Consider the following 23,321-nt stretch of genomic DNA (forward strand, 5'->3'; position numbering starts at 1 on the left):
GAAGAGACCTGCAGGCTCCCGCGGACTTGAGGCGCCCAATTCCAGTTTCCCCAAATGAACCCCAGGTAACACTTGACAGTGGGGAGTGAGCCGATGGACTTTCTGATGCAGGTGCAACATACTGTGTTCAACCCCGAGGTGGCAGAGAAAACATCTCAGTCCGTTCCGGTCCCGAGGGTCTTTGCAGGAGAACAAAATCCTTCATTCTTAGAGCCTCTAGGATGCCAGCTAGGGGACCTCACCCTGAAAGAGTTTCTTGGATATGCCAGTGTCCAGCTGTTCTTTGGGGGGGAGATCTTCGTAGAAAAAGGACAGGGCCAAAAAGTGGGCTTTGAGATCTGCCCAGCTTCGGACTCCTCACAGGGCACCCTGCCCCTCTGAGGACAGGAAGGTAGACCTGACTCAAAAGCCTCGAGCTGCGGGAAGTGTCAGATGACCTGCTAGTGTCTGTGGGCACTTGTTCGGGAGGAGTGGAAGCGTATCCCACCTGGGTAGAAAAAGCCTCCAGAATGGTTAAAGCCTTCCTTAAGGAAAGTATCAACTCATTTGGTTTTAAAGCATTGCGCATTCATGGGGTGTTTTTGTTTTTGCCACGCCCATGGCATGTGGAATATCCTGGGCCAGGGGTCAAACCCGGGCCGCAGCAGTGACCCGAGCCACAGCAGTGAAAACACAGGTTCTTAACCCGCCGAGCCACAGAGGACCGCCACAAATTAACTGGAAGATGCATGGATCCTGGAGACCACAGTACAAAGGAGCATTGCTAAAATGTCAAGAGACTGACTGAACTTGGGATCAGGTCTTGCCAGGTGCCCTGCTATGGATCAGAGGCTCCCAGAAGCAGGCTTAAATCAAGCCCCTTTGAAATACTGGATGGTGGGCCATTCCAAGGGTCTGCCTGGGAGGGAGAACTTTTAAAAAGACCTAGTGGCTGCCAAGTGTGTTAAAACTTGGGGCACCATACCAATCTCTGCTCTTAAGTTTGCCTCCAACAGGTCTGCCTGTCTAACTGAAGGAGCCTGACATTCTTTTCAACCATAGACCAGGTCCTCCTTAAACCTACAGAGAACCAGGGCCTGAACTTGCGCCGACTGCCACGTGCACAGGGCCACATGTGGTGTTACTTGGCACGCACTCATCTGTCAAGTTAGCTGGGGTGAAGCCATGGGCCGATCACATTCAAATGAAGGCAGCATCACTGTCATCCAAAAACGACCCAGTTCCCGCGATGCCTAAAGAACAATGGGTTTGTGATGACTTATTTTTTGGCCATGCTTGTGGCATGTGGCTTCCCAGGCCAGGGAATGAACCCTTGCCACAGAAGTAACCAGAGCCACAGCAGTGACAGCACCAGATCTTTAACCTGCTGAGCCACCAGGGAACTTCAGGTTGCTCTTTGTAATCAATACTTAAAAAAAAAAAAAAAAAAAAAGATTGTAGCTGGAGAAGGGCCAACCTATTTAATATTGTCCAACCAGCACAGGAATTCGGTGTAATTATGGGACAGTCAAAAGGTTAATTAAAAGGTAAGTATTGGGGGAGTTCCCATTGTGGCTCAGTGGTTAACGAATCTGACTAAGAACCATGAGGTTGTGGGTTCAATCCCTGGCCTTGCTCAGTGGGTTAAGGATCTGGCATTGCCATGAGCTGTGGTGTAGGATGCAGATGCAGCTCGGATCTGGCATTGCTGTGGCTCTGGTGTAGGCTGGCGGCTACAGCTCCGATTTGACCCCTAGCCTGGGAACCTCCATATGCCACGGGTGCGGCCCTAGAAAAGACGAAAAGACAAAAAAAAAAAAAAGGTAAGCATTGGGAACGGGAATTGAAAACCCAAGTTCAATTACAAATTAATGACAAAATGCTAAGAAGTTTCATCAGGTTCAAATAGTTGTTGATAAAAAGGAAAGGCGTTCCCGTGGTGGTGCAGCAGGTTAAGGATCCGACATTGTCTCTGCAACAACTTGAGTTGCTGCAGAGGCGTGGGCTCAATCCCTGGCCCAGTGCAGTGGGTTAAGGATCTGGCATCACCATAGCTGTGGCATAGGTTCGATCCCTGGCCCAGCAACTTCCATATGCCATGGGTGCAGCCAGAAAAAAAAAAAAAAAAAAAAAAAGCAGAGGGAGTTTGCCTTGTAGGTCAGTGGTTAATGAAACCGACTAGGATCCATGGGGATGCAGGTTCTATCCCTGGTCTTGTTCAGTGGGTTAAGGAGTTAAGGATCCAGCATTGCCATGAGCTGTGGTGTAGGTGGCAGACACGGCTCAGATCCCAGGTTGCTGTGGCTGTGGTATAGGCCGGCAGCTGTAGCTCTGATTAGACCTCTAGCCTGGGAACTTCCATATGCCTTGGGTGTGGCCCCCCAAAAATAAAATGCGAAGTGTACAACTGAGGAATATTCCTCATCCAAGGCCGATTGATTCTATTCCATAATCATCTCTTCATCACCTCCATTGGGCAGGGTCTTCACCCCCTTTTCCACAGGGTTGTGGAATGGATCATTGTCATTGTAATAGGGAAGAACTGTGGTATTCCGTAACAAGTTAACCTCTAAGGGAATGTTACCTGTAAGCTTAAATTACACATAATGGCCCATCTCTGGGAATCCTGCCTCCCAGGTAATGAGCATTAAGCTAAAATATCTTTGTTTAGCTCCCAGGAAACCTCCAGCCCAGGCCTACCTGTGAACAGCTGCAGGAGGAAGAAATTAACACATCCTCTCCGGAGTCTGGCTGGAACCAGGACCTTAATCTCCGGCCCTTTTAGTATAAAAGCAGCCTGAGGAGTTCCCGTTATGGCGCAGTAGAAATGAATCCGACTAGGAATCATGAGGTTGCGGGTTCGATCCCTGGCCCCACTCAGTGGGTTGAGGATCCAGCGTTGCTGTGAGCTGTGGTATAGGTCGGAGACACAGCTGTAGCTCCGATTGGACCCCTAGCCTGGGAACTTCCGTTTGCCACAGGTGTGGGTCCCCCCGCCAAAAAGGGGGGGGCAGCCTGAATTCTAACTCAGGGAAGATGGATCTTTGGGACACTAGTTCAACCATCTCCTCGGTCTTCTGGCTTTATGAATAAAGTCATTATTCCTTGCCTCAGTTTATGGGTCTGTCTCGTGTTGAGCTGTATGAGCTTGGATTCAGTGACATGACCTTGAGCCTGACCTAGAGTCCTTTTTCATTCATTTAGAAACAATGCTAACTGCTTTGCAGGACTGGGATGAGGAAGCCACGTGTAAGGTACAGAAAGTGCTTCTTAGCCCATGAGAAAACATACATAGCTGCCTTTTTTTTGGTTTATTTTTGTCTTTTTAGGGCCGCACCTGAGGCACATGGAGGTTCCCAGGCTAGGGGTCAAATCGGAGCTGTTGCTGCCAGCTTACACCAGAGCCACAGCCACAACAATGCCAGATCCGAGCTGCGTCTGCGACCTACACAACAGCTCAGGGCAACACCAGATCCTTAAGCCGCTGAGTGCGGCCAGGGATTAAACCTGAAACCTCATGGATCCTAGTCGGTTTTGTTAACCACGGACCCACAAAGGAAACTCCAAAAGCTTTTGGGCTTAATTAGATCCCATTTGGTTATTGCTTTTATTTCCATTACTCTAAGAGGTGAATCCAAAAGATATTGCTGCAATTTATGTCAAAGAGTGTTCTGTTTTCCTCTATGGGTTGCTTCTTAAACTCCTGGCACCCTATCTCTGCCATATTCCTAAAGTGTGATTCTTTGGAGAAGGAAACTAGGAAATTGAATTTTAAATAAGCTCCCCCAGTGATTTATTAGGGTGGTCCAAGGAGGCTTAGGAAAGATTGAAAAGATCAATTAAGGTTTGTTTTGGGGCCCAGAAGACAGTACTTACATATGTGGCCACAAAGTGGCAGCAGAGAGCTGGAGAAACTGGTGTCTCTGGCAGGTGCCCACCCAAAGGGGCTGCGGGTGGGCAGAAACAGTGATGGGTTGTGGGAAGAGGTGGATCCTGTATTGCCATGTGGTCTCCTTGCCAGGTAGGGTCTGTTACTGTAGACTAATCCCCTGTGACCGCCTATCTCATTACCAGGTCTTCACGCACACAGCTTTTGCCAAACTCTTGCCGGCAGAAACTGCACTAGTGTGACCTTGGCCAGACTGTGGGTGGTGGTGATGTGCGTTCCACTTGGGTGAGTATTGAGGTAAGGGATGTCACCTGCACAGGGCAGCTTACTCAAAGGACACCGGTGCATTGTCGAAAGCAGGGTCCCCCATCCCCCACTGCCAGTCTTGTGGTTCCAGGTGTTCTTAAAAGACCTGTCCACCTGCATTGGGCCTGCTCCAGTCGTGAGAGGGTTGGGTCTGTGGCTGGGGAGCTGGCGGAAGACCAGGCAAGAGCTGCTGGGATGAGGGTGGGGGCAGGGAACTCAGGATGGGGCAGCTGCCTCTGGAAGCAGCCAAGACATCCCTGGCTGCCGCAGGGGTGGTAGGAGGATTAGGTGACAGTCCCCTAACTGAGCCCGGAACTAACACCCTCCTCCCCCTCACTCGAGCACCCTGGCTTGTCCCCCGCCAAGCCTGCCAAAGCTCAGAATAACCCTGGGGGACCAGACAGCAGGATGGCAGGGGCTCTGCTCAGCGCCCTGCTCCTCTTGCAGCTCCTCGGTATGGACCAGGGTCAGGGAAGTGGTCGGACACACACAGGATACTGACATAACAGGACAGGACAAAGACAGAGCGAGGTGGAGACAGAGACGTGATATTTGGTCCCCAGGCCAAATATCACTGGTTCAGGAGACAGACGGAAAAATAGCCTCAGACAGACACACAGAGAAGCAGGGCCCTGCAGACTCAGAGGCTGGGGAGCGGCTCCTTAGTCTCTTGTCTCCAATGACCCCCACCCCTTGACCTCAGCCCCAGGCAGAGGTTCCGGGAAGAATGAGGAGCTGCGTCTCTACCACCATCTCTTCGACAACTATGACCCAGGACGCCGGCCTGTGCGGGAGCCCAAGGACACTGTCACCGTCTCCCTCAAAGTCACCCTGACCAACCTCATCTCACTGGTAAGGGACCCCCACGTCCACCCCCAAATGCCACCTCTGAGCCTCAAATGCCACTCCGGCCCCAGTGGCTGAGCTCGCGTCAATCATCCCCATTTCCCATCCGCAGAACGAGAAGGAGGAGACCCTGACCACCAGCGTCTGGATTGGAATCGTGAGTCGAGTGGGGGGAACCGTGTGAGGGCTCGTCCAGGGGACCCCTTTCTCTCCCCAACTTGTCACTGGCAACAGGGCACATGTCCTTCCGTCCCCTACCCCCTAGGACTGGTCTGATTACCGGCTCAACTACAGCAAGGCCGACTTTGGGGGCATAGGAACGCTGCGGGTCCCTTCAGAACACGTGTGGCTGCCAGAGATTGTGCTGGAAAACAAGTGAGGACCGGGCCAGACTGGAGGGAAGCCGAGGTCTGGGGCGTGGGGCTGGACCCGGTTGGGACAGGTGTGCTGCTCTAAGAGAGAGGGGGCCGCGGACCTGCCGCAAACCCTGGGTTTCCGGGAACCCACAGCATCGACGGCCAGTTCGGCGTGGCCTATGAAGCCAACGTGCTGGTCTCCGAGGGCGGCTACGTGAGCTGGTTGCCCCCGGCCATCTACCGCAGCACCTGCGCCGTGGAGGTCACCTACTTCCCCTTCGACTGGCAGAACTGCTCGCTGGTGTTCCGGTGGGAAGAGGGGCTGCCGTGGGATTACGTGGGCAGGGGTGGGGGACAGCTGATGGGGTGGGGCTTCGTGCTGGAGGCGGAGCCAGACATTCCAGCGGGTTAGAAGTAAGGGTGGGAAAACGGGCGTGGAGCGGGGCCAGACGCCAGCTTCCAGGGAGGGGCCGGAGGCTGGGGCCCGAGTCCGAGCCTCTGGGGTGGGGGTCCTGGCCCTGGCTCCGCAGCTCCCAGACGTACAGTGCCGAAGAGGTGGAGTTCGTCTTTGCTGTGGACGACCTGGGCGAGACCATCAGCAAGCTTGAAATCGACACCGAGGCCTATACTGGTGAGGAGCTCTCCTGCTCCGAAAAGCCCGCTTCGGGATGGGGCAGAAGTGGGGTTGCCCCAGGCCCTTGGTGCCGGGGTTGACTTGGGCAATCACGCTTGAAGGTGACCCTCTCCTGAAATCATTCTCGATTGATTGTCGCTTGTGGTGGTTCCGTGCCTTGCCCGAAAATACCCTTTTGTGCCCGAATTGCTTCAGGCCGATAGCCCACGGCCCAAGTTGTCCAGGCCACCTGCCCCACCCACCGGGGTCCAGAAGGTTCGCATCCCCTCCTCGCTCGGAGTTACAGGCACCGGAGGTCAGGTGTTGGGCCGCAGAGCAGGGGGCACCACCCTTGAGAGCCGGCTGACCATGCCTCCTGTCCTGCAGAGAACGGCGAGTGGGCCATCGACTTCTGCCCTGGGGTGATCCGCCGCCACGATGGTGGCTCCCCTGATGACCCGGGGGACAGCGACGTCACCTACACGCTCATCATTCGCCGGAAGCCCCTCTTCTACGTCATTAACATCATCGTGCCCTGCGTGCTCATCTCGGGCCTGGTGCTGCTCGCCTACTTCCTGCCGGCGCAGGGTAAGGAGTCGCTCAGACCCCATAGCTGGACTCGCTCCCGGGGGTGGGGCCTGCTCCGACCAGGTCCCTCCCTCCAGCCGGTGGCCAGAAATGCACCGTCTCCATCAACGTCCTGCTCGCCCAGACCGTCTTCTTGTTCCTAATTGCCCAGAAAATCCCGGAGACGTCTCTGAGCGTGCCGCTGCTGGGCAGGTGAGGGCAGAGTGGGTCCTCCCGGCCGTGCCCATGGGGGGCATGGCCTTCGTGAAGGGTGGAGCCAGATTGCACGGGGCGGGGCCAAGGGGCTCCCTTGGGAGAGGCCGGGGCTAAAACCTACTGACTCAGGAGAAGTCTTAGCTGTCGCGTCCCCACCTGGGCTTTATTTGGAGGAGGAGGAGCGGGGCTGGGACGGTGGTGGATTCTCCGGTCCCAATGCTACCGGACGCCACCTTGAGGTCTCTTGAGTGTCTCTGTTGGGGGCGGGCCAACTTAGTACCTACCCAGCCCCGCCTTCTCTGGCCCCCAACTCTCCCCTCTTCCGGAACTCCCCGGTTCCCCGGGGGTCGCGAGGTCCAGGGCGTGTCGCCACTGCTGCAGGAATGAGGTGGACCCCTGCAGACCTCGTCCACACAGGCAGAGCCACGCCCCCTGGAGCAGAAGCCGAGCACTGGCGCCAGCTGCAGACCCGGCTTGCAAAGCCGCCTGCCCGGCGGCCTGGGCTACCCGGGCCAGGGCTCCACCGGGATCCCCGTCGTCTGGGGCTCGTCCCGGGCTGCCGTCCGCGTCTAGTCGCCGTATCTCCTGCTGCACCCACAGGGCTGAGATCTGCAGCAGGGCAGAGGAGTTGGTGGGGTCACAGAGGTCCCTGCTCCCACTGCTCGGTCCCCCTTCCCTGCCCCTTTTCAGTCCCCCAGCGCTCCACCTCTAACAAGGTGGCCCCGAAGTTCATGACGCTGCCCGCGGCTTCTCTTAGCACCAGCCCCAGGGTGGGCTTCGGGGCGGGCGGCTTCTCCAGCTCTCGCGGCTCTAGGGACTTCAGCTCTGCGAACCTCTGCTCCAGATACTCACGGGCTGCAGCCGCAGCAACTTCCAGGGAAGAGAGGAGCGGGGGCTGGAGGGCCACCTGGAAAGGCACAGGGGCAGTGGAGTCATCGGCTCATAGGACAGAGGTTACAGAGGGGACGCTGGAGTCCTTTCCAGGGGGTCTCTCAGTGCCATCCCTGGGGCGGGTCTGTTGGCGTACCCTCACCTCCGTGGAGCTATGGAAGTGGTAGACCCACAGCAGGGTTTCCAGAGAGCTAGGGGTCCCCCTCATGACTGCCGCTGGCCGCACAAGGGGGGGAAGGGCTGGGGGACGCGTCTGGCCGGGCGGAGGAGGAGCATCTAGGGGGCGGGGCTCCCCCCTTTGCCGAGGGGTGCGTTTATGAGGTCAGAGGACTGGAGGCCCCCCTTTGTGGCTCAGGGGAAGTGAGTGGGGAGGCTGCGACGTCACGAACTCCGGGCCCCTCAGGTACCTCATTTTCGTCATGGTGGTTGCCACGCTCATTGTCATGAATTGTGTCATCGTGCTCAACGTGTCTTTACGGACGCCCACCACTCACACTGTGTCCCCGCGGCTGCGCCACGTAAGCACCCTGTAGATGGTTGCGGGTGGGAGGCGGGGCTGCGAGCGAACCCCGCCCCCCACCCAGCTCCGCGCCGGCCTCCCGCCCCCGCCAGGTCTTGCTGGAGCTGCTGCCCCCTCTCCTGGGCTTTGGGGAGCCTCCGTCTCCGGAAGCTCCCAGGGCTGCCTCGCCCCCAAGGCGGGCGTCATCCCTGGGCCTCCTACTCCGCGCCGAGGAGCTGATACTGAAAAAGCCGCGGAGCGAGCTCGTGTTTGAGGGGCAGAGGCACCGGCACGGGACCTGGACCGGTGAGCAGGGTGGTCCTGGCGGGCCAACGGGGTGCCTGCCGCGGGGGAGGCTCCCGATCACCCATCCCTGGCGTCGCCCCCACCAGCTGCCCTCTGCCAGAGCCTGGGCGCTGCCGCCCCTGAGATCCGCTGCTGTGTGGATGCCGTGAACTTCGTGGCTGAGAGCACGCGAGACCAGGAGGCCACGGGCGAGGTGGGTCAGGAGCCAGAGGGGCGGGGTGGAGCCGTGCGGGCCTCCGCTATTGCTGTCCCTCTGTCCCTGGTGGGCGGGGCAGGCTCCTGCACCTTTAGGGACTCAGCTTGTGCCCGCCCCTTCCCCAGGAGGTGTCCGACTGGGTGCGCATGGGGAAGGCCCTGGACAACATCTGCTTCTGGGCAGCTCTGGTGCTCTTCCTCGTCGGTTCCAGCCTCATCTTCCTCGGGGCCTACTTCAACCAAGTGCCCAAACTGCCCTACCCGCCGTGTATGTAGCCCTGAGGCCCCGCGGTAGGCACTGACAGACGTTCCCACTCATCTCCAGGAGGAAAGGTTTTGAAAAACGAGCTGCTCCCACTGCTGATGCTAAATCTGTACTCTGTGAGCTTCGGGAGAGGAGTCTTGTGTGCACGTGTATGTAGGTCTGGCCACCGGCAGGGATCAGAAGGAGCCGGCAGAGGGTTCAGGCAACCTCTTGCATGTGAATCTTGCAAAAAGTAAGAACTGCCCTCGCTTCCGTCTTGCGGACCTCCCAGTTTTGCTTGGGCCCCAGCCCCATGTGATTCTCTAGCCCTGTGAGTATCTAAGAGAGCTTTATTTGTTGCCAAACAGAAGAGACCCTTTGTAGGATTTGCATCCGGGAAGCTTGGAGCCCGGAAGGCGAGGGAAGCTGGAGTGGGCGGGGACCAAAGGGCCTCAGTGCAGAGACCCTCCCCCCCCCCTCCAGGTTTAAGGCTGAGGATGCCCCGCCCTCCCTCGGTCAACTCCTCCTTTTCTTGGCCGGCCCCGCCCATCCAGCCCGCTCACCGCAGATCCCCCCAGCTGCCCCCTTGATCCCCACTCTGCCGGCTGGCCTGGGCCCCGGGAGGTGGGGGCGGTGAGAGAAAATAAAACGGGGCCTGAAGTGGTGGGAGCTGGTTGAATTGTCTTTATTAACAAACAGGTATCCAAGGCCACTACATTGAGGAGAGACGGGACCGGGAGGGGGCGGGGCTACTTGCCGCTCACACTATTTACAGATGCAAGCACGGGCCGGGCCGTGTGGAGGGTGAGAGCGCCCCGCTCCCTCTCTCCACCGGGGAAGGGGCAGAGGCCAGAAGAGATGGGGGTCGGAAAGGGGTCAATGTTTTGGCTGTCGGGGTCCTCCCTCCATTCCCTGGGGTTTGGGGGGAGGGGAATCATTAAAGTGCTTTCAGAAAATGAGGAAATGGTCCCTGCCCCTGGAGTGGCTGGTGACCCCCCTAAAACCTAGGGCCCAGTGACCCCCCCCAGGGTCTGGTACATTCAAGGGGGGAGCCGGCTCCCCTGACGTGCAAATAAAGGGGCCCAGGGCCCTGCCGAGTCAGCAGCAGTGGGGTACGGGCTCCAAGCCCCAAACGCTCTCCTCCCAAGTGGAGAAAGGGGGGTGGGCTAGGCTGTGCCTCTCCCCAGAAGTTGGGACAGGCACAGTTTTGGGGAGAGAACATGTTGGGGGAGAGGATGGTCACGTGATCACAAAAGCATCAGGGGTCAGAGGTCACGTTCCCAGCAGGCTCCAGTGAATCAAACCAGTAAAAGCAAAAGCCCAGGGAGGGAAGAGAAGGGCGGCCTGGGAAGTCTGGCGGGTGGGGGAGAGCTGGTCCCCGAGGGACAGCCCAGCCCAGGGCCCCGTCACCAGTTCATGATGCAGTTACGGTTCAGCGTCATGAAGTAAACTTGGCTGCTGCCCCCGGAGCGGACGGAGGCAAAAAACACCTGCGTGGGACAGGAGACGTCGTCACCGAGAGAGACGCGGGGTACGTGGAGGGGGGAGCGGGTCTCGGTTAACCGGGAGAAGGGGAGAGAGAGAGAGAAGCTGCAGAGGTGCCCGCCCCCACCCCTCCGGAAGGCAGGGCCGCTTGGGAAAGGGGGCGGCAGGCGGGCCTCTGCTGCGGGAGTCGGGCCGGCGGCGCTCTCCGGACTGAAGGCGAGGGGAGGGCAGGCTGACCGCACACGGTGCTCCCCGGAAGCCCGCGTGCAGGCAGACCCATGAGGACCCCTGGCCTAACTCCGCCCCGGGCAGGGCCCCTGTGCCCACCTTGTCGTTCCGCTCGCACAGGAACTTGAGCCTCTGGGCTCGCTTGTGCATGAAGACGCCGTCCAGGTGGCCCGTCTCCACCGAGCGGATCTCAATGGCTTTCTCACCCCAGCCCATGATCTGGTTGGAGCAGATGTAGGCTGGCGGGGAAGGGAGCAGAGGGGCAGTGAGGGGCTGCAGCCCAGCTCGGGGACGGGCGGGGGGCACGTCACTCACCCACAGAGGTGGGCATCTCTCCCCACTGCAGCACCACGTCCTTGATGATGCGCCCGTACGTGTTGACGTAGACGCCCTCATCCTCGTAGCACAGCAGCATCTCCATGCCGTCCGTGTTGGGGAGGAAGATGATGGCGTGGGGCGTGATCTGGCTCTGGATCTGGAGAGGAGACGGGGGGGCTGCAGGTCCCACGCCTGGGGCCCAGACGGGCGGCCCCCCCTCTGCCCGCAGCCCCGCCACGCTTACGTGCACGGGGATGTAGATGTCGTAGCTGTTCCCCGAGTCGACGTCCACCGCGTGGAAGCCGGCGCTGGAGCCGTAGATGACCTTGAGCCGCTGCCCCTCCTCCACCGTCAGGTCCACCAGCAGAGGGCGGTGCGGGAGGTCTGCAAAGGACTGCGGAGGCGGCGAGGAGGGCTCAGGGCGCCGGCAGGAGCCAAGCAGGGCCTTGAACGGGGCTGGGGCGGGCGGAGGCGGGGTTACCTTGAAAGCCATGAATTTGTGGTACGGTTTGGGGGCCCAGGCATACACCTCCACCGAGTTCTTCAGGGCGATGACCAGGAACTTGATGCGTTCGTACTTCACTGCGGGCGGCAGAGAGCGAGGATGAGGGACGCCCCCCACCCCGGCAGTCTGCACCCCCCCCCCCGCCCCCGCCCAGGCCTGCGTCTCTCGTGAACAAACGTGCCCCGGCCACCGCCTCGCGACCTCCTCACCAACGCGGTAGTGGCCGCAGCCCTCCATGTCCCCGACGGTGGTCCAGCCCTGCTTCTTCTCCACTTCCGGGTCGTTGTGCAGGATCTTGTTCCGGAGCCAGGACAGGTAGTACACCCGCAGCTTGTTCCTTTTCCCTGCGGGGTGGACACACACACACAAACACACACACTCCCTCATCACCGGCCTCCGCGGGTGAGCCCCGAGGGGAGCGGAAAGGAGGGCCCCGCCTTCGGCTCGGGCCGAGGCTGCCGTCCCGTGTCCCGCCGCGCACACACCTGAGATGGTGATGAGCAGGTTGAGTCCCTCCAGCACGTCCATCTGCTGGAAGCGGCGGCGCCCGATGAGCCCGTACACCTTGCCCTGCCCGCTGCGGTCCAGCAGCATCAGCCCGTTCTCCGTGCCCACCAGCAGGTTGACCCCTGCAACAGGAGCCCTTGGGCAGATGAGAGGCAGAGCCCGGCCCTCGCCTGAGCTCGAGAGCGGGGCGCAGCAGGCCCCTTGTGTGCCTCCCTGCCCGGGCTCACCCCAAAGGGCCGCACAGAGGATCTCGGAGTTGAACCGCTTCTTGTACTTCCGGATCTCGGGTGTCTCGCTGTGGGCACGGGTGGTGGTGGGGTTCACGTTGACCACAGAGCCTTTCCTCACATCCAACTGGAGCTGGTCGAGCCGACCGCCCTCTCCACCCAGCAGGGCTGCCAGGGGGAGAAGCAGGAGCGGGCAGTGGGCTGCAGGCCTTTATCGCCTTCCCCCCACCGGCTTGGGATCCCGAGTCCTTGGAGACTGCAGGGAAGGCTCAAGAGCGGCGGTGCCAGGGGAGCTGAACTAGAGCCAGAAGGCCTGGCAGAGGCTTTGATCTGAGCATTTTTCCTCTTGGATCAAGGGGGCCCCAGAAGCCTTTGCTGCCTGGGTGCCAGGGCAGGGGCTCGGGCCACAGAGGCGGCCGTGACGCTGCGTCCCCAGAGGCCCACCCATGCCCCGCTCCAGACCTCCTGTCCTCACCTGTGATGGGGATGGTGTCCCCACTGCCTCCGGACTGGTAGATCCCCAGGTCCACAAACATGGTGAACGAGCTCTGGCCCGGGGCCTTCACGAGCCCACGAGACTGGTACTATGGGGGCGGGGGGGGGGGGGGTAGTGGTGAGGCAAATGTGCTGGGCCCCAGCTCGCGTCCCTCCTATAGTGCCCGGGGCCTCCACCCTCCCGACCACAGTGCCCAGCACCCGGGGTCTCCCCCAGTGTCTCCCGCCCACGGCAGGCCAGTGACCTGTCCTCGCCCACGGAGCTGCCTTCACCCACTCACGTCACTGCTGCCATCCTTCAAGGGGGGGCTTTGGCCTTTGCTGCTCTCAGTGGGCGAGTGGCTGGGCTGGACCACGTCTGGCAGGTTCGTGTAGCCGTTGCTGTCGGCGTGTAGCAGGCTTCGCTCCTCTTCCGGGGTCTAGAGGAACACAGGGCAAGCGGCCAGTGCCGGGGCCAGGGAGGCGCAGGGCAGGCCGGGGGAGAAGGGGCGGGGGGCCCACTCACACGCTGGACCACCATGGTGCCGCCCCCGTAGGGAGTCTGGGTCCCGGCCACCTCCTCCACGTCGTGGACCACCATGGTGCTGACGCTGTCGGTGTCGCCGTCACTGGGGTGGGAGAGCGCGAGGTCAGGGGCCCTCCCGCCCTGCCTGCCACCTGAGTGCCCCTGGGAGCAGACAAGAGCCTGCGGGGTCTATTCAGAACATGACGCCCTCAGTCGTCACGGGCAGCCTGGGCCGCGGCCTGGCCCTCGGGGAGGGCTGGCTGTGCAGGAGCACCTGACGAGATCAACTGGCCGAACAGTGAGACACAGATGGGGACACCAGCCCCAGCCCTGTACCCCCTTCTCCAGGGAAGGGGAGGAAACGTGACCGCAGGGACAGCCGGCTGCCTCACATTCCCCCAGCCCACCCCTGCTCCGGGGTCTCCCTTGCAAGTGCCCCCGCACCCCGAGACGCCCCCATACCGGGCCCCGGGGGTGTCTCTGCTCCCCTGGGAAGGCTCGCCGTTGCTTTCCTCCTCATCGTCCTCGCTGCTCTCCACCTCCTCGCTGGACGAGGAGTAGTCCATGGCCTTCTTGGGAGGCCGGGGGGCCTCGTCCAGAGTCCGCTCTTTGAGCAGCACGAAGTCCTGCGGGGAGAAGCGGCGTGAGGGGAGGTGGCAGTGGGACCCCAGGATGCGGGGGGGGGCCAGTGGAACGGAGGGGCCCCCACGAGCAAGCAGGCCCCTTCTCACTAACCTCACCAATGGCGCGCTTATAGCTCTGGGAGGGGCCGCGGGGGGAGAAGGGCAGCCAGGAGGAGGCAGGAGAAAGGAAGACAGGTTAGTAACCGAGACAGACCGCCGTCCTGCTGGCCCCCAGGCCCCATGGCACAGGTTAAGGCAGGCCCTGCCCGGGCACCCAGCGCCCTGGGCTGAGAGGCGCATCTGGCCCCCATGACTTACTGCGGGCCGGCCGGGCCGCGAGCGGTGGTCATCAGGCTTGGCTTTGTTGCCAGGGGAGAGCACGGGAGAGCTGTCCAGTTTGGAGGAGGCTAGACGTGCCAGGGTGGGGGAGGGGAGGTCAGCGACACCCGCTCAAGGGGTGGCATCGAGCCCATCCTGGTTCCACGCCCCCACACGGCCCCCAACCAGTCCAAAGCTGCCAGAGTGCACGAGAGGCTGCCCCAGGCTGGGCCACGTACCTCCCACACGGTTCCGCTCCAGCGAGCCAGCCTGGGGGAGGTGCCCGTGCGAGGCCGGCAGGACGCTGTCAGAGCGCTCCCAGCCAGGGTCGCTCCTCCTGAGGTCAGGGTTACTATGGGATGGAGGGGGGCGCAGAGGCAGGGTCAGGGAGATGGGGTGTCCCGGCCCCAAGATGCTGAGCTGCCCCGCCGAGAGAGCCACCACCAGGGGGAGGTAGGTGGCAGAAGTGGGGGTGGGAGTGAGCAAGAGGGGGGGCACAACTCCATTACCTACAGGCGCTGGGCGGGCCAGGGGGCTGAGCAGGGGGCCCTGGAGGCTTGGGGGTGCCCCGCTCTGCCCGCCTTTGCAGGTAGATTTGCCAGGCGGAGTTGCTGCGAGGTCTGCGGAGGGAGCACAGGGGTGCGCGGGGGCGGGCAGGGAGGGGCTGAGGTGACTGGGTTGGGGCCTGCCCACCCTGAGCGGGAACCTGGCCAACTTCCCTCTGCACCCCCCCCGCCCCGCCCCACTGGCGCCCTAGGCTGCCGCCCGCCCCGCCCCGGCGGTACCTGGCGCGGACAGCCTGGGCCGGCCGGGCCCCTCGGGCCCCACTGGTGTTAAGGGCAGTGGCGATGGAGGAGGTTCTCTGCGGCACCTGCGGGAGAAGGGAGGGGTCGGTGCTCCGTCCTCACGGCCACCAGGATGGAGAAGCGAACGGACAGGCGGGAGGCTTATGAATCCGTCCAAGATCTCGACGCTGGGCAACGGCAGAGCTGGGATCTAACCGAGCCCCGGTCGCTGCGGCCCCCTCGCTCCCTGGGCACGTCCATGCCCCTCTCGGCGCCGAAGCACCCGGACTCGCTTACGCGCAGGCCGGGCCCTTCTCCTCTGCCGGCGGCCCCCTGGGCCTCCAGTCCCTCCGCAGCGCTTTCTCTGCCCTTCCCTGGCTCTGCGGGGCTGTCCTTACCTTGGGAGGGGCCTCGTTGTCAGGCCGGACCCAGGCTGGAGGGCTGGGGCTGGGGCCAGGCCCTTCGGAAGTGGGGTCTGAGTTCTGGCGGATGACGGCTCCTCGGGCACTGGGCGTGGCAGTGGGGGCGGGGACGGCGGGGTCGGGGTCGTGGGCCGCTGGGAAGGCAGCCAGGTTTCGGGTGGGCTGGTCCTGCAGGGACTGGGATCGGGGTACAGGCGCTGCATATGGCTTCAGTGGGACCCGGTGTGCCACCAGGCTCTGCGGGGAGAGACCAGGGAGGGTGGGCTGCCTGCTTTGTGGCATGTCCCCACCTGGGAGCTGGGGGCCTGGGCTGCAAGGAAGGGGCGAGTCAAGCCTCTGACTTCCAACTATCCATGGAGAGAGGCTCGGAGAGCCCGAGAAGAGGCAGAAACAGACACGGCCCACGTTTCCGAGGTCTGGGATTCCCTGGCTGGGGGTGTGTGCACCTGTGCACACGAGCGTGTACACACACATTCACGATGCGCCTGTGCCGAGTGAGGCCCCCTGGTGTCCGTGGAGAGACTCACCTTGTGCGGTCCCTCCTGGGGCTCCACCGGCCTCTGCATAGGAGGAGTCTGGGAAAGGGGGCCTGGGGGCCCGGGGGAGGCCTGGGGGCCCGGGGGCTCAGGCCCTGAGCTGCCTGGCTTGGTCTTGGCCAGGGGAGAGTTCTGCTGCTTGTTCATCCTTGTCCTCTCTTCCACCTGCGACGGGAGAGGACGCCCAGCAGGATGACTTCTGTCCTGCTCTCAGAACCGAGGTCCCGACCGCTCCAGCCCTCGGCCTGCACGGCTTGCCTCCCTCCCCTTCCCTGTGGGGACCACCGTGCCTGCAGCCCGCCGTCAGCAGGGCAGGGGACCGGGGGATGGAATCAGGCAGCAAAGGAGGCAACAAACCTCTCGGGCCCAGGCTGGTTTGTCAGCGGGGTTAATGCCCCGACCGTAATGATACAGGGGCTTCCTGTCCCCGGGCAGGATTTGCTGCTGCTGCTTCTGAAGCTGCTGCTGCTGCTGCTGCTGCTGCAGGGACTTGAGGTAGGCATGCTCCTGCTGCAGCTGCCTCTGCAGGCGCTCCGACTGCCGCTGCTCCTCCAGCTGCTTCCGCTTGTATTCCTGGGCCCAAGGGTGGGGAGAGAGGGCTCAGCTGCGTGGCCCTGGAAGTTAGAGCGGGCACGCCCTTGCTCTTCTCCAACTGCCTAGCGAGGAGCTGCCTTCCCTTGACGCTTGCGTGACGCCCTTCCCCTGAAGTGCTCCCGTCCCATTGCAGTAGAGATGCTCTGAACACGCATCTTCCCGCGGGGAAGCTGGGGACCCCGTTACCAGCAGTAGGGCCTGTTCCTGGAGCAGCTGTTGCTGAAGGATCTCGAGCTGTCGCTGCTCCTCCTCTAGCCTGTGACGGATATATTCCTGGGGGGGGGGCGGGGGTGGGGGGCAAAGGGCAGGGAGAGAGGGAGAGGCGGGGGGGGCGGCGGCGGCGGCGGCGGCGAAGGAGTTGGAGGACGGATCAGTGGGGTGAGGATGAGGAGGACAGTGGGGAAGAGCAGTAGAGAGGGCGGGGTGGGATGGGCCCGCAGGGGGCAGGGGATGAGGAGGAAGCGGGGGCACGGGCCCCACGAGGGAAGGTGCAGGCAGAAGTCAGGGATGGAGCAAAGAGATGGGGAATGAAGGCCCAGAGACAGGAGGAGGGCAGGGAGCCAGGGTGGGGGGTCGAAGGGTGGGAGAAAACAGAGAGAAAGAGTGAAGCTGGAAAAGATAGGAGGACTCTCAGGGGAGGGGAAGAAGGGGAACGGGGACTGGGGGGCAGGGGAGGCAGCAGGCGCAGGAGGGGAGGCGGGGAGGGAGGGGTGTGTCCGGTGTGCGCTGGGGGCGCTGTACCTGCTCCCGCTCGGCCTGCCGCCTCTCCTCCTCCCGCCGCAGGGCCTGCATGTCCTCCAGCCGCCGCTGCTGCTCCTTCTCCTGCAGCTTCCGCTGCTCCCGCTCCCGCCGCTGTTGCTGTGGGCGAAGAGACACGTGGCATTAAGGACTGCACTGGGCATGGGGACAGCGCAGCCCCAGAAGGAGGGACCCGCCCCAGCCCACTTCTGGAAAGAGGAATCCTCCTGGGCAGTGCAGGCTGGTCGGCATCTCACCGGGGATGGTGGTGAGACAGGAGGGCTCCAGCTTGTTCCACAAACCCACCTACCCTTAGGGAAGGGCCCACAGGGGCTTGGCTTGGTCGAAACTATTAGAGAGCTGTGGGCTTGGGACGAGAACTGCTGGCTGAGAGGTTGACGACTGCTCTTGGAGGGGACCGAGTTGGATAATGCCTTCTCCTATCCACCCCTCCACCAACCAACCAACCAACACCAAAAGTCAGCAACAACCTCCCCCCTCCACTCCTGGCCTCTCAAATGACCCCGGGCCTGCAAGCCCAAAGAGAGTGGGCGGCAGTGATGGCCTTCAGCCACAAGAGGGCACCAGATGCCGGTGCACAGAAAAGTCACTTAGGGACCTGGACGGCTCCTGCCAACATCACAAGCCCGGGTCATGTTCACTTAACTACTTTCACAAGAAAAAAAAAAAACAAAAACAAAACAAATAGGGGAGTTCCTGTCGTGGCTCAGTGGTTAACGAATCCGACTAGGAACCATGAGGTTGCTGGTTCGCTCCCTGGCCTCCCTCAGTGGGTTAAGGATCCGGCATTGCCGTGAGCTGTGGTGTAGGTCACAGACACGGCTGGGATCCCGAGTTGCTGTGGCTCTGGCGTAGGCCAGCGGCTACAGCTCCGATTCAACCCCTAGCCTGGGAACCTCCGTATGCCGCGGGAGCAGCCCAAGAAATGGCAAAAAGACCGAAACAAACAAAAAAACAAAAACCAAATAGGAGTTCCCATTGTGGCACAGCAGAAACAAATCCGACTGGCATCCGTGAGGATGCGGGTTCGATCCCTGGCCCTGCTCAGTGGGTTAAGAATCATTTTGGTGTAGAAGGCAGACATGGCTTGGATCTGGCGTGGCTGTGGCTGTGGCTGTGGTATAGGCTGGCAGCTGCAGTTCTGATGTGACCCCTAGCCTGGGAACTTCCATATGCTGCGGATGCGGCCCAAAAAAGAAAAACAAAGCAAAAACACCAAGAATTTGCACTAGGCTCTCTTGAGCAGGCTTTTTGTGCAAATTATTTTTTGTCCAGCAGAGCCAGAGGGAGCAGTACACAGGCAGTGTGGATGCTTCCATCCAGTTCCCGCTGTTTAGATATCCTACTTTCCGGGGGGGGGGGGGGGCCCTCCACACCCTCCACCTGCCCCCCAACCTCTTCAACACGCCGCCGCTCCTCCTTCTGCTCCTCGATGCGCCGCTGCCGCTGGTGCAGGAGGTGCTTGATGTGCGCCTCGGGGTCTCGCTGTTGCTGCTGCTGCAGCTGCTGTTGCTGCTTTAAAGCTTCCGAGTTGCTCTTGTTCTCCTGCTGGAGCCGGAGGAATTCCCGGCGGAGGGTCGACTCCCCTGGCACGTTCATGATGGAGCTGGGTCAGGACGGCACATGGAGCATCGGGGTCAGAAGCCACCCTCATCCCTAGGAGCCCTGAGTGGGCGCTTCTGCTGACCAGTCTGCTGCTGGTCACTCCCAGGGGACGAGAGACCTGCCCTCCCTCTGCCCCGTCCTGGCCTGTGTGTTTTTGTTAGTCTTGTTGTTTGCTTTCTAGGACCGCATGTTCGGCATATAGAAGGTCCCAGGCTAGGGGTCCAATCGGAGCTGCAGCTGCCGGCCTACACCATGGCCACAGCCACACCAGCTCCGAGCCATGTCTGCAACCTACACGGCAGCTCATGGCAATGCCGGATCCTTAACCCACTGAGTGAGGCCAGGGATCGAACCTGCGTCCTCATGGATGCTAGTCGGGTTCATTACCACGCAGCCACAGTGGGAACCCCCGTCCACTTTAACATCCCTGCGGCCTGGAGTCCCCTTCACCCGCCTCTTGTCAGTCAGCCATTCGTTCCTTCTCGGCAGCCAGGGATTCCGTTTCATGGCCCCCATCCCAGACTGAGAGTCCCAAAGCCAAGGACCACTGCTGTCCCTGCAGACGGTAAGTGATGGTCCCCAACCTGCACCTGCCACGCCCACCTTGGCTCTCCTTCCTCGCCGTGGCTGTCGTCTTCCTCTTCGCTGCCGCTGTACTCATACTCTGTCTCCTCTGCAGGGGGAGACACTACTGTTTCTGCACCCAGTGCCCCAGACCCCACCCTGGGCTAGGGAGACCTTAGATGGGACAACGGGTAAGGTCCGTCTGATGGCCACGCACCTGGGTCCCCGCCCGCCTCCTTGGAGCAACGGGGCGACGGTGGGTCTCAGGTTTGGGCCTGGACAGAGACGGGGATTAGACCCCCCGGCTGGGCTGTGGACGTGCACTTAGACATGCACATGCTCCGTGTGACGTCCCCGTGGGGGTGGACGAGGGCGACCCTCACGGGGAAGGCTGACTTGGGCGGAGTGGTGACAGAGGACAAACCCCCTGGGGTTGGAAGCTGTCACAGGAGATCGCCTCGGAAAGGGAGAGCTGGGCCTGGAGCGGGGCCTGAGCGGGAGCCACGAGGGGCCAGGGCTGGTGAAGAGGGGCAGGGCTGACATGTGTCCCAGACCGGCCACCTCCCTCCCCGCCCGCTGACCTTTCTCGCCTCGCTTCTTGCGCGATCGGTCGATGTGGTCCTTGAGCTGGATGCGGACCTGCCGCTCGGTGGGCTGGTCTCGGATGAAGGGGAACTTGAGCAGCTGCTCCGTCGGCGGGCGGCTCAGGTACGTCTTGATGAGACACGTGTCAATGAAGTCGATGAACTTCTTAGACCTGGAGACGACGGTGGCTCACACCAGGAAGGGGGTGGTCCGCGGCGGAAGTGGGGCTCACTCAACCAAAAGCCACCTCGACTTCCCTCCTGCCTCCCCTGGGTCCCACCCAGGCTCCCGGCTCCCCGGTCCGCAGTGCCCCCTCTGGCCCCCTCTTCTCCGGTGCAAGCCCCAAGCCTGGGTGCAGGGGTAGGTGGGAGGGCCTTTCAGGGGCCTCCTTCCTAGATGCCACCCCCGCCCCCCTGCCCCAAGACCTACCATTTCTTGGACTTGAGCCTGGGTGGCGGGTTGCGGGGGATGAGGAAGAGGGCTCGCATGGGGTGCATGTCACACAGAGCTGGTACACAAAAGAGATGCCGTCAGCCCCTCTTGCCCGGCAAGAGCCTTAGGGGGCCCTTCTCGCCTTGGCCTCCCGTGCCACCTCCCCCCACGGCGCTTTCTGGGCCCGCCCTCCTCTCCCAGACTCCGCACTTACGGGGGGCTCCCTCTGCCATCTCGATGGCTGTGATTCCTAAAGACCAAATGTCACTCTGCGGAGACGAGAGAAGAGGGACAGGTGACTGTCCTGACCGTCTCGCCAACCACCAGCCCAGCCTCCTTGGGACGGCTTTCCGGCCCCCACCCTCCCCGAGGCCCCTCTGCACCAACCTGCACTGTCCCCCACCTGCCCGTCCTCCCACCCACACTTCCCTGGCCACGAAGCTTCTCGACCCCTCGCGAATCGCACACCTTAGGGCCTTCATCTTGTTCCCCAACCTGCTGGAGCCCCTGAGTTTTCAATCCCATGGCCTCCACTGCACTCCCTGCCCTTGGCTGCCTCCAGGCGCCCCACGCTCCGTACCCTGTAATCGTAGGTGGCGTCGGGGTTCTCGTCACAGGCGATGACCTCGGGGGCCATCCAGTAGGGGGTCCCGATGAAGGTGTTGCGCCTGCCCACCGTGCGGTCCAGCTGAGCGCTCACCCCGAAGTCCACTGGGGGGACAGACAGGAGGCCGTGTCGGCTCCGTGTCTCGGCCGGCACGTGGGAGCCCTACCCGGGCACTCCCAGCCCGGCTCCACCCCATCGACCTCCCAGAGACACTGACCCAGGCTTCCCGGGTCGGCTCTGCGGGAGAACCAGGGGGAAAGGACGGCATTCCAGGCAGGTGCGGCCAAAGGGTCCCGGCCCGCGGGGCCAGCAGAGCACTGGGCCGGGGCAGGGAGCAGGGGGCACACTGCTCCAGGGATTCTTCAGCAGAGGGAGGGAGCAAAGCTCCCAGCCCGAACAGGTGGTTGGACCTGAGCCGCCTGAGGGAATGAATAAAGGGGCCCCCCGTTCGGTGCTGGGGGCCAGCAGGGCTGGGCGTACCTAGCTTGACCTCGGCGTTCTCTGTCAGCAGCACATTCTGCCCCTTGATGTCCCGGTGGATGACCTTGTGGGCGTGGAGGTGGGCCAGGCCCTGGGCGGGAGAGAGCGAAAGGGGCCTTGGTGCTGCAGGCCAAGGACGGGGTGGAGGGTGGGGAGGCGCCGGTCGGGCCTGGGCTGGCTGAGGCGCAGGCCCGCTCCTCCCAGGGGCCGGGGCCCGGCCGAGCTCAGGCAGGAGGAGCAGGGCTGCAGGTGGAGAAGGCGCAGAGCTGGGCCACAGCGGCGCCCGTTCTCCCGCAGGCTGAGTGGGCAGGCTGGGACCCGGCCTCCACCCGCCCTGCACCAGGCCGCCTGCTCCTTCAAGAGGGCACGGCTCATCTCGTGCCCCGGGGGAGGGCCCGTGTCCAGGGAGAGCTCCCCAGGGGGCCCGGTCCTCACCCGGAGGATCTCGCGGCAGATGTAGGCGATGCAGTCCTCCTTCAGGGCGTTGCCTTTCGTGTTCTTCACCAGGTCCGTCACGGAACCGGCACCACAGAACTCCATGACCAGCTAGGAGTGAGAAGGGAGAACCACGGTCAGGCCAGGCCTCCTCCCTCTGCCGACGCCCCCAGACGAGGACCAGAGGCCCGGGGGGCCAGAGACACGGTGAACTGAGAGCGGGGGCTGTGAGACCCCCTCACAGAGGCCACAGAACTTGCTGAGGTTAGGAGAGACGAGGGGAGGGGTCACAATGGGGAAAGACAGGGTGAGGGGGCAGGGGAGGGGGTCTGGGCCAGGGGAGGGGCTCAAGGAATCCCTGAGGTTGTAGACAAGAGGACGCGGATTTGTGCATTTTCCTTGCGGAAGGGTCTAAAGCTCCCATCAGATCCTCACTGGGACCCCTAAACCCCAAACAGCCAGGAACCACTGCTCTGGAACAGGGGTCAGCAGGCAATAGCCAGGGAGCTAAGCATGGTTTTTAATTTTTTTTTTTTTTTTTTTGGTTGTGCCCATGGCGTGTGGAAGTTCCCAGGTCAGGGATCAAACCCACACCATAGCTGTAACCAGAGCCACATCAGTGACAATACTGGATCCTTAACCCACTGAGCCACCAGGAAACTCTGGCTTTTACATTTTTAAATGGTTGGAAGAGGAGTTCCCATTGTGGCTCAGTAGTTAACGAACCTGACTAGCATCCATGAGGATTCAGGTTCGATCCCTGTCCTCCCTCTGTGGGTTAAGGATGCAGCATTGCCATGAGCTGTGTAGGTCTGTGTAGGTAGGTCACAGATGCAGCTCGGATCCTGTGTTGCTGTGGTTGTGGTGTAGGCCAGCAGCTACAGCTCTGATTTGACCCCTAGCCTGGGAACCTCCATATGCTGTGGATATGGTGCTAAAAAGACAAAAGACAAAAAAGAAAAAAATTTTAAAAAATAGTTGCGGAGTTCTCGTTGTTGCACAGCGGAAACGAATCCGACTAGGAACCATAGATTGAGGGTTCCATCCCTGACCTCACTCGGTGGGTTAAGAAACTGGCGTTGCTGCGTCTCTGGCATAGGCCAGCAGCAACAACTTCAGTTAGATCCTTAGCCTGAGAACCTCCATATCCATCCCACAGGTACAACCCTAAAAAAACAAACAAACAAAAAAATAAAGTGAACTTCTGTTTGTTAGGAGTTCCCGTCGTGGCTCAAGGAGTTCCCATCGTGGCTCAGTGGTTAACGAATCCAACTAGGAACCATGAGGTTGTGGGTTTGCTCAGTGGGTTAAGGATCCGGCATTGCTTTGAGCTGTGGTGTAGGTTGCAGATGCAGCTCAGATCCCACGTTGCTGTGGCTCTGGCATAGGCTGGCAGCTA

The 23,321-nt window shown here is 61.4% G+C and overlaps 3 protein-coding genes across 12 annotated transcripts in view; 1 reads left to right on the plus strand and 2 right to left on the minus strand.

Moving 5' to 3' along the window:
* Positions 1-4,290: 4,290 nt before the first annotated feature.
* Positions 4,291-8,023, minus strand: C14H17orf107 (chromosome 14 C17orf107 homolog). Its single transcript, XM_047759333.1, has 3 exons — positions 7,806-8,023; positions 7,479-7,679; positions 4,291-7,381 (listed from the first exon to the last, which is right to left on the minus strand). Exons 1-3 carry the CDS (start codon positions 7,869-7,871, stop codon positions 7,046-7,048), a joined length of 603 nt encoding a protein of 200 aa, XP_047615289.1. The 5' UTR covers positions 7,872-8,023; the 3' UTR covers positions 4,291-7,045.
* On the plus strand, positions 4,409-9,576 carry CHRNE (cholinergic receptor nicotinic epsilon subunit). The gene is made up of 12 exons (XM_047759332.1): positions 4,409-4,628; positions 4,878-5,026; positions 5,133-5,177; positions 5,286-5,395; positions 5,530-5,685; positions 5,907-6,007; positions 6,377-6,577; positions 6,655-6,769; positions 8,067-8,181; positions 8,276-8,468; positions 8,555-8,661; positions 8,790-9,576. The coding sequence occupies exons 1-12, from the start codon at positions 4,583-4,585 to the stop codon at positions 8,937-8,939; spliced, it is 1,488 nt and encodes a 495-aa protein (XP_047615288.1). The 5' UTR covers positions 4,409-4,582; the 3' UTR covers positions 8,940-9,576.
* The window catches only part of MINK1 (misshapen like kinase 1), a 50,376-nt gene continuing 36,623 nt past the window's right edge, over positions 9,569-23,321 (minus strand). For 2 of the 10 annotated variants that reach the window (XM_047759321.1, XM_047759331.1), the window contains exons 5-34: positions 21,923-22,033; positions 21,488-21,578; positions 20,981-21,111; positions 20,615-20,669; positions 20,398-20,476; positions 19,965-20,140; positions 19,423-19,492; positions 18,610-18,820; positions 17,197-17,313; positions 16,642-16,728; positions 16,219-16,434; positions 15,853-16,026; positions 15,302-15,562; positions 14,904-14,989; positions 14,628-14,738; positions 14,358-14,470; positions 14,119-14,207; positions 13,913-13,936; positions 13,640-13,803; positions 13,178-13,280; positions 12,954-13,091; positions 12,653-12,761; positions 12,178-12,345; positions 11,929-12,072; positions 11,653-11,787; positions 11,420-11,520; positions 11,183-11,332; positions 10,936-11,095; positions 10,720-10,859; positions 9,569-10,397 (exon numbers count right to left, since the gene is read on the minus strand). In XM_047759321.1, the coding sequence (XP_047615277.1) occupies positions 10,314-10,397; positions 10,720-10,859; positions 10,936-11,095; positions 11,183-11,332; positions 11,420-11,520; positions 11,653-11,787; positions 11,929-12,072; positions 12,178-12,345; positions 12,653-12,761; positions 12,954-13,091; positions 13,178-13,280; positions 13,640-13,803; positions 13,913-13,936; positions 14,119-14,207; positions 14,358-14,470; positions 14,628-14,738; positions 14,904-14,989; positions 15,302-15,562; positions 15,853-16,026; positions 16,219-16,434; positions 16,642-16,728; positions 17,197-17,313; positions 18,610-18,820; positions 19,423-19,492; positions 19,965-20,140; positions 20,398-20,476; positions 20,615-20,669; positions 20,981-21,111; positions 21,488-21,578; positions 21,923-22,033 (3,798 nt within the window). In that variant the 3' untranslated portion in view covers positions 9,569-10,313. The remainder of the gene's footprint in view (positions 10,398-10,719; positions 10,860-10,935; positions 11,096-11,182; positions 11,333-11,419; positions 11,521-11,652; positions 11,788-11,928; positions 12,073-12,177; positions 12,346-12,652; positions 12,762-12,953; positions 13,092-13,177; positions 13,281-13,639; positions 13,804-13,912; positions 13,937-14,118; positions 14,208-14,357; positions 14,471-14,627; positions 14,739-14,903; positions 14,990-15,301; positions 15,563-15,852; positions 16,027-16,218; positions 16,435-16,641; positions 16,729-17,196; positions 17,314-18,609; positions 18,821-19,422; positions 19,493-19,964; positions 20,141-20,397; positions 20,477-20,614; positions 20,670-20,980; positions 21,112-21,487; positions 21,579-21,922; positions 22,034-23,321) is intronic. The other 8 variants (XM_047759323.1, XM_047759324.1, XM_047759327.1 and 5 more) reach the window with 8 other exon arrangements.

This window comes from Phacochoerus africanus, chromosome 14, assembly GCF_016906955.1.
Source record: "Phacochoerus africanus isolate WHEZ1 chromosome 14, ROS_Pafr_v1, whole genome shotgun sequence".
Lineage (NCBI taxonomy): Eukaryota > Metazoa > Chordata > Mammalia > Artiodactyla > Suidae > Phacochoerus > Phacochoerus africanus.

Bases quoted from the DNA above. Each gene is read 5' to 3' on its own strand.
- CHRNE (XM_047759332.1), top strand. From the start codon at position 4,583: ATGGCAGGGGCTCTGCTCAGCGCCCTGCTCCTCTTGCAGCTCCTCG. The intron at 4,629-4,877 runs GTATGGACCAGG...CCTTGACCTCAG, and splicing joins GCTCCTCTTGCAGCTCCTCG to CCCCAGGCAGAGGTTCCGGG. The intron at 5,396-5,529 runs GTGAGGACCGGG...GGGAACCCACAG, and splicing joins GAGATTGTGCTGGAAAACAA to CATCGACGGCCAGTTCGGCG.
- C14H17orf107 (XM_047759333.1), bottom strand. From the start codon at position 7,871: ATGAGGGGGACCCCTAGCTCTCTGGAAACCCTGCTGTGGGTCTACCAC. The intron at 7,680-7,805 runs GTGAGGGTACGC...GTGCCTTTCCAG, and splicing joins ACTTCCATAGCTCCACGGAG to GTGGCCCTCCAGCCCCCGCT. The intron at 7,382-7,478 runs GTGGAGCGCTGG...GCCCTGCTGCAG, and splicing joins TCGGGGCCACCTTGTTAGAG to ATCTCAGCCCTGTGGGTGCA.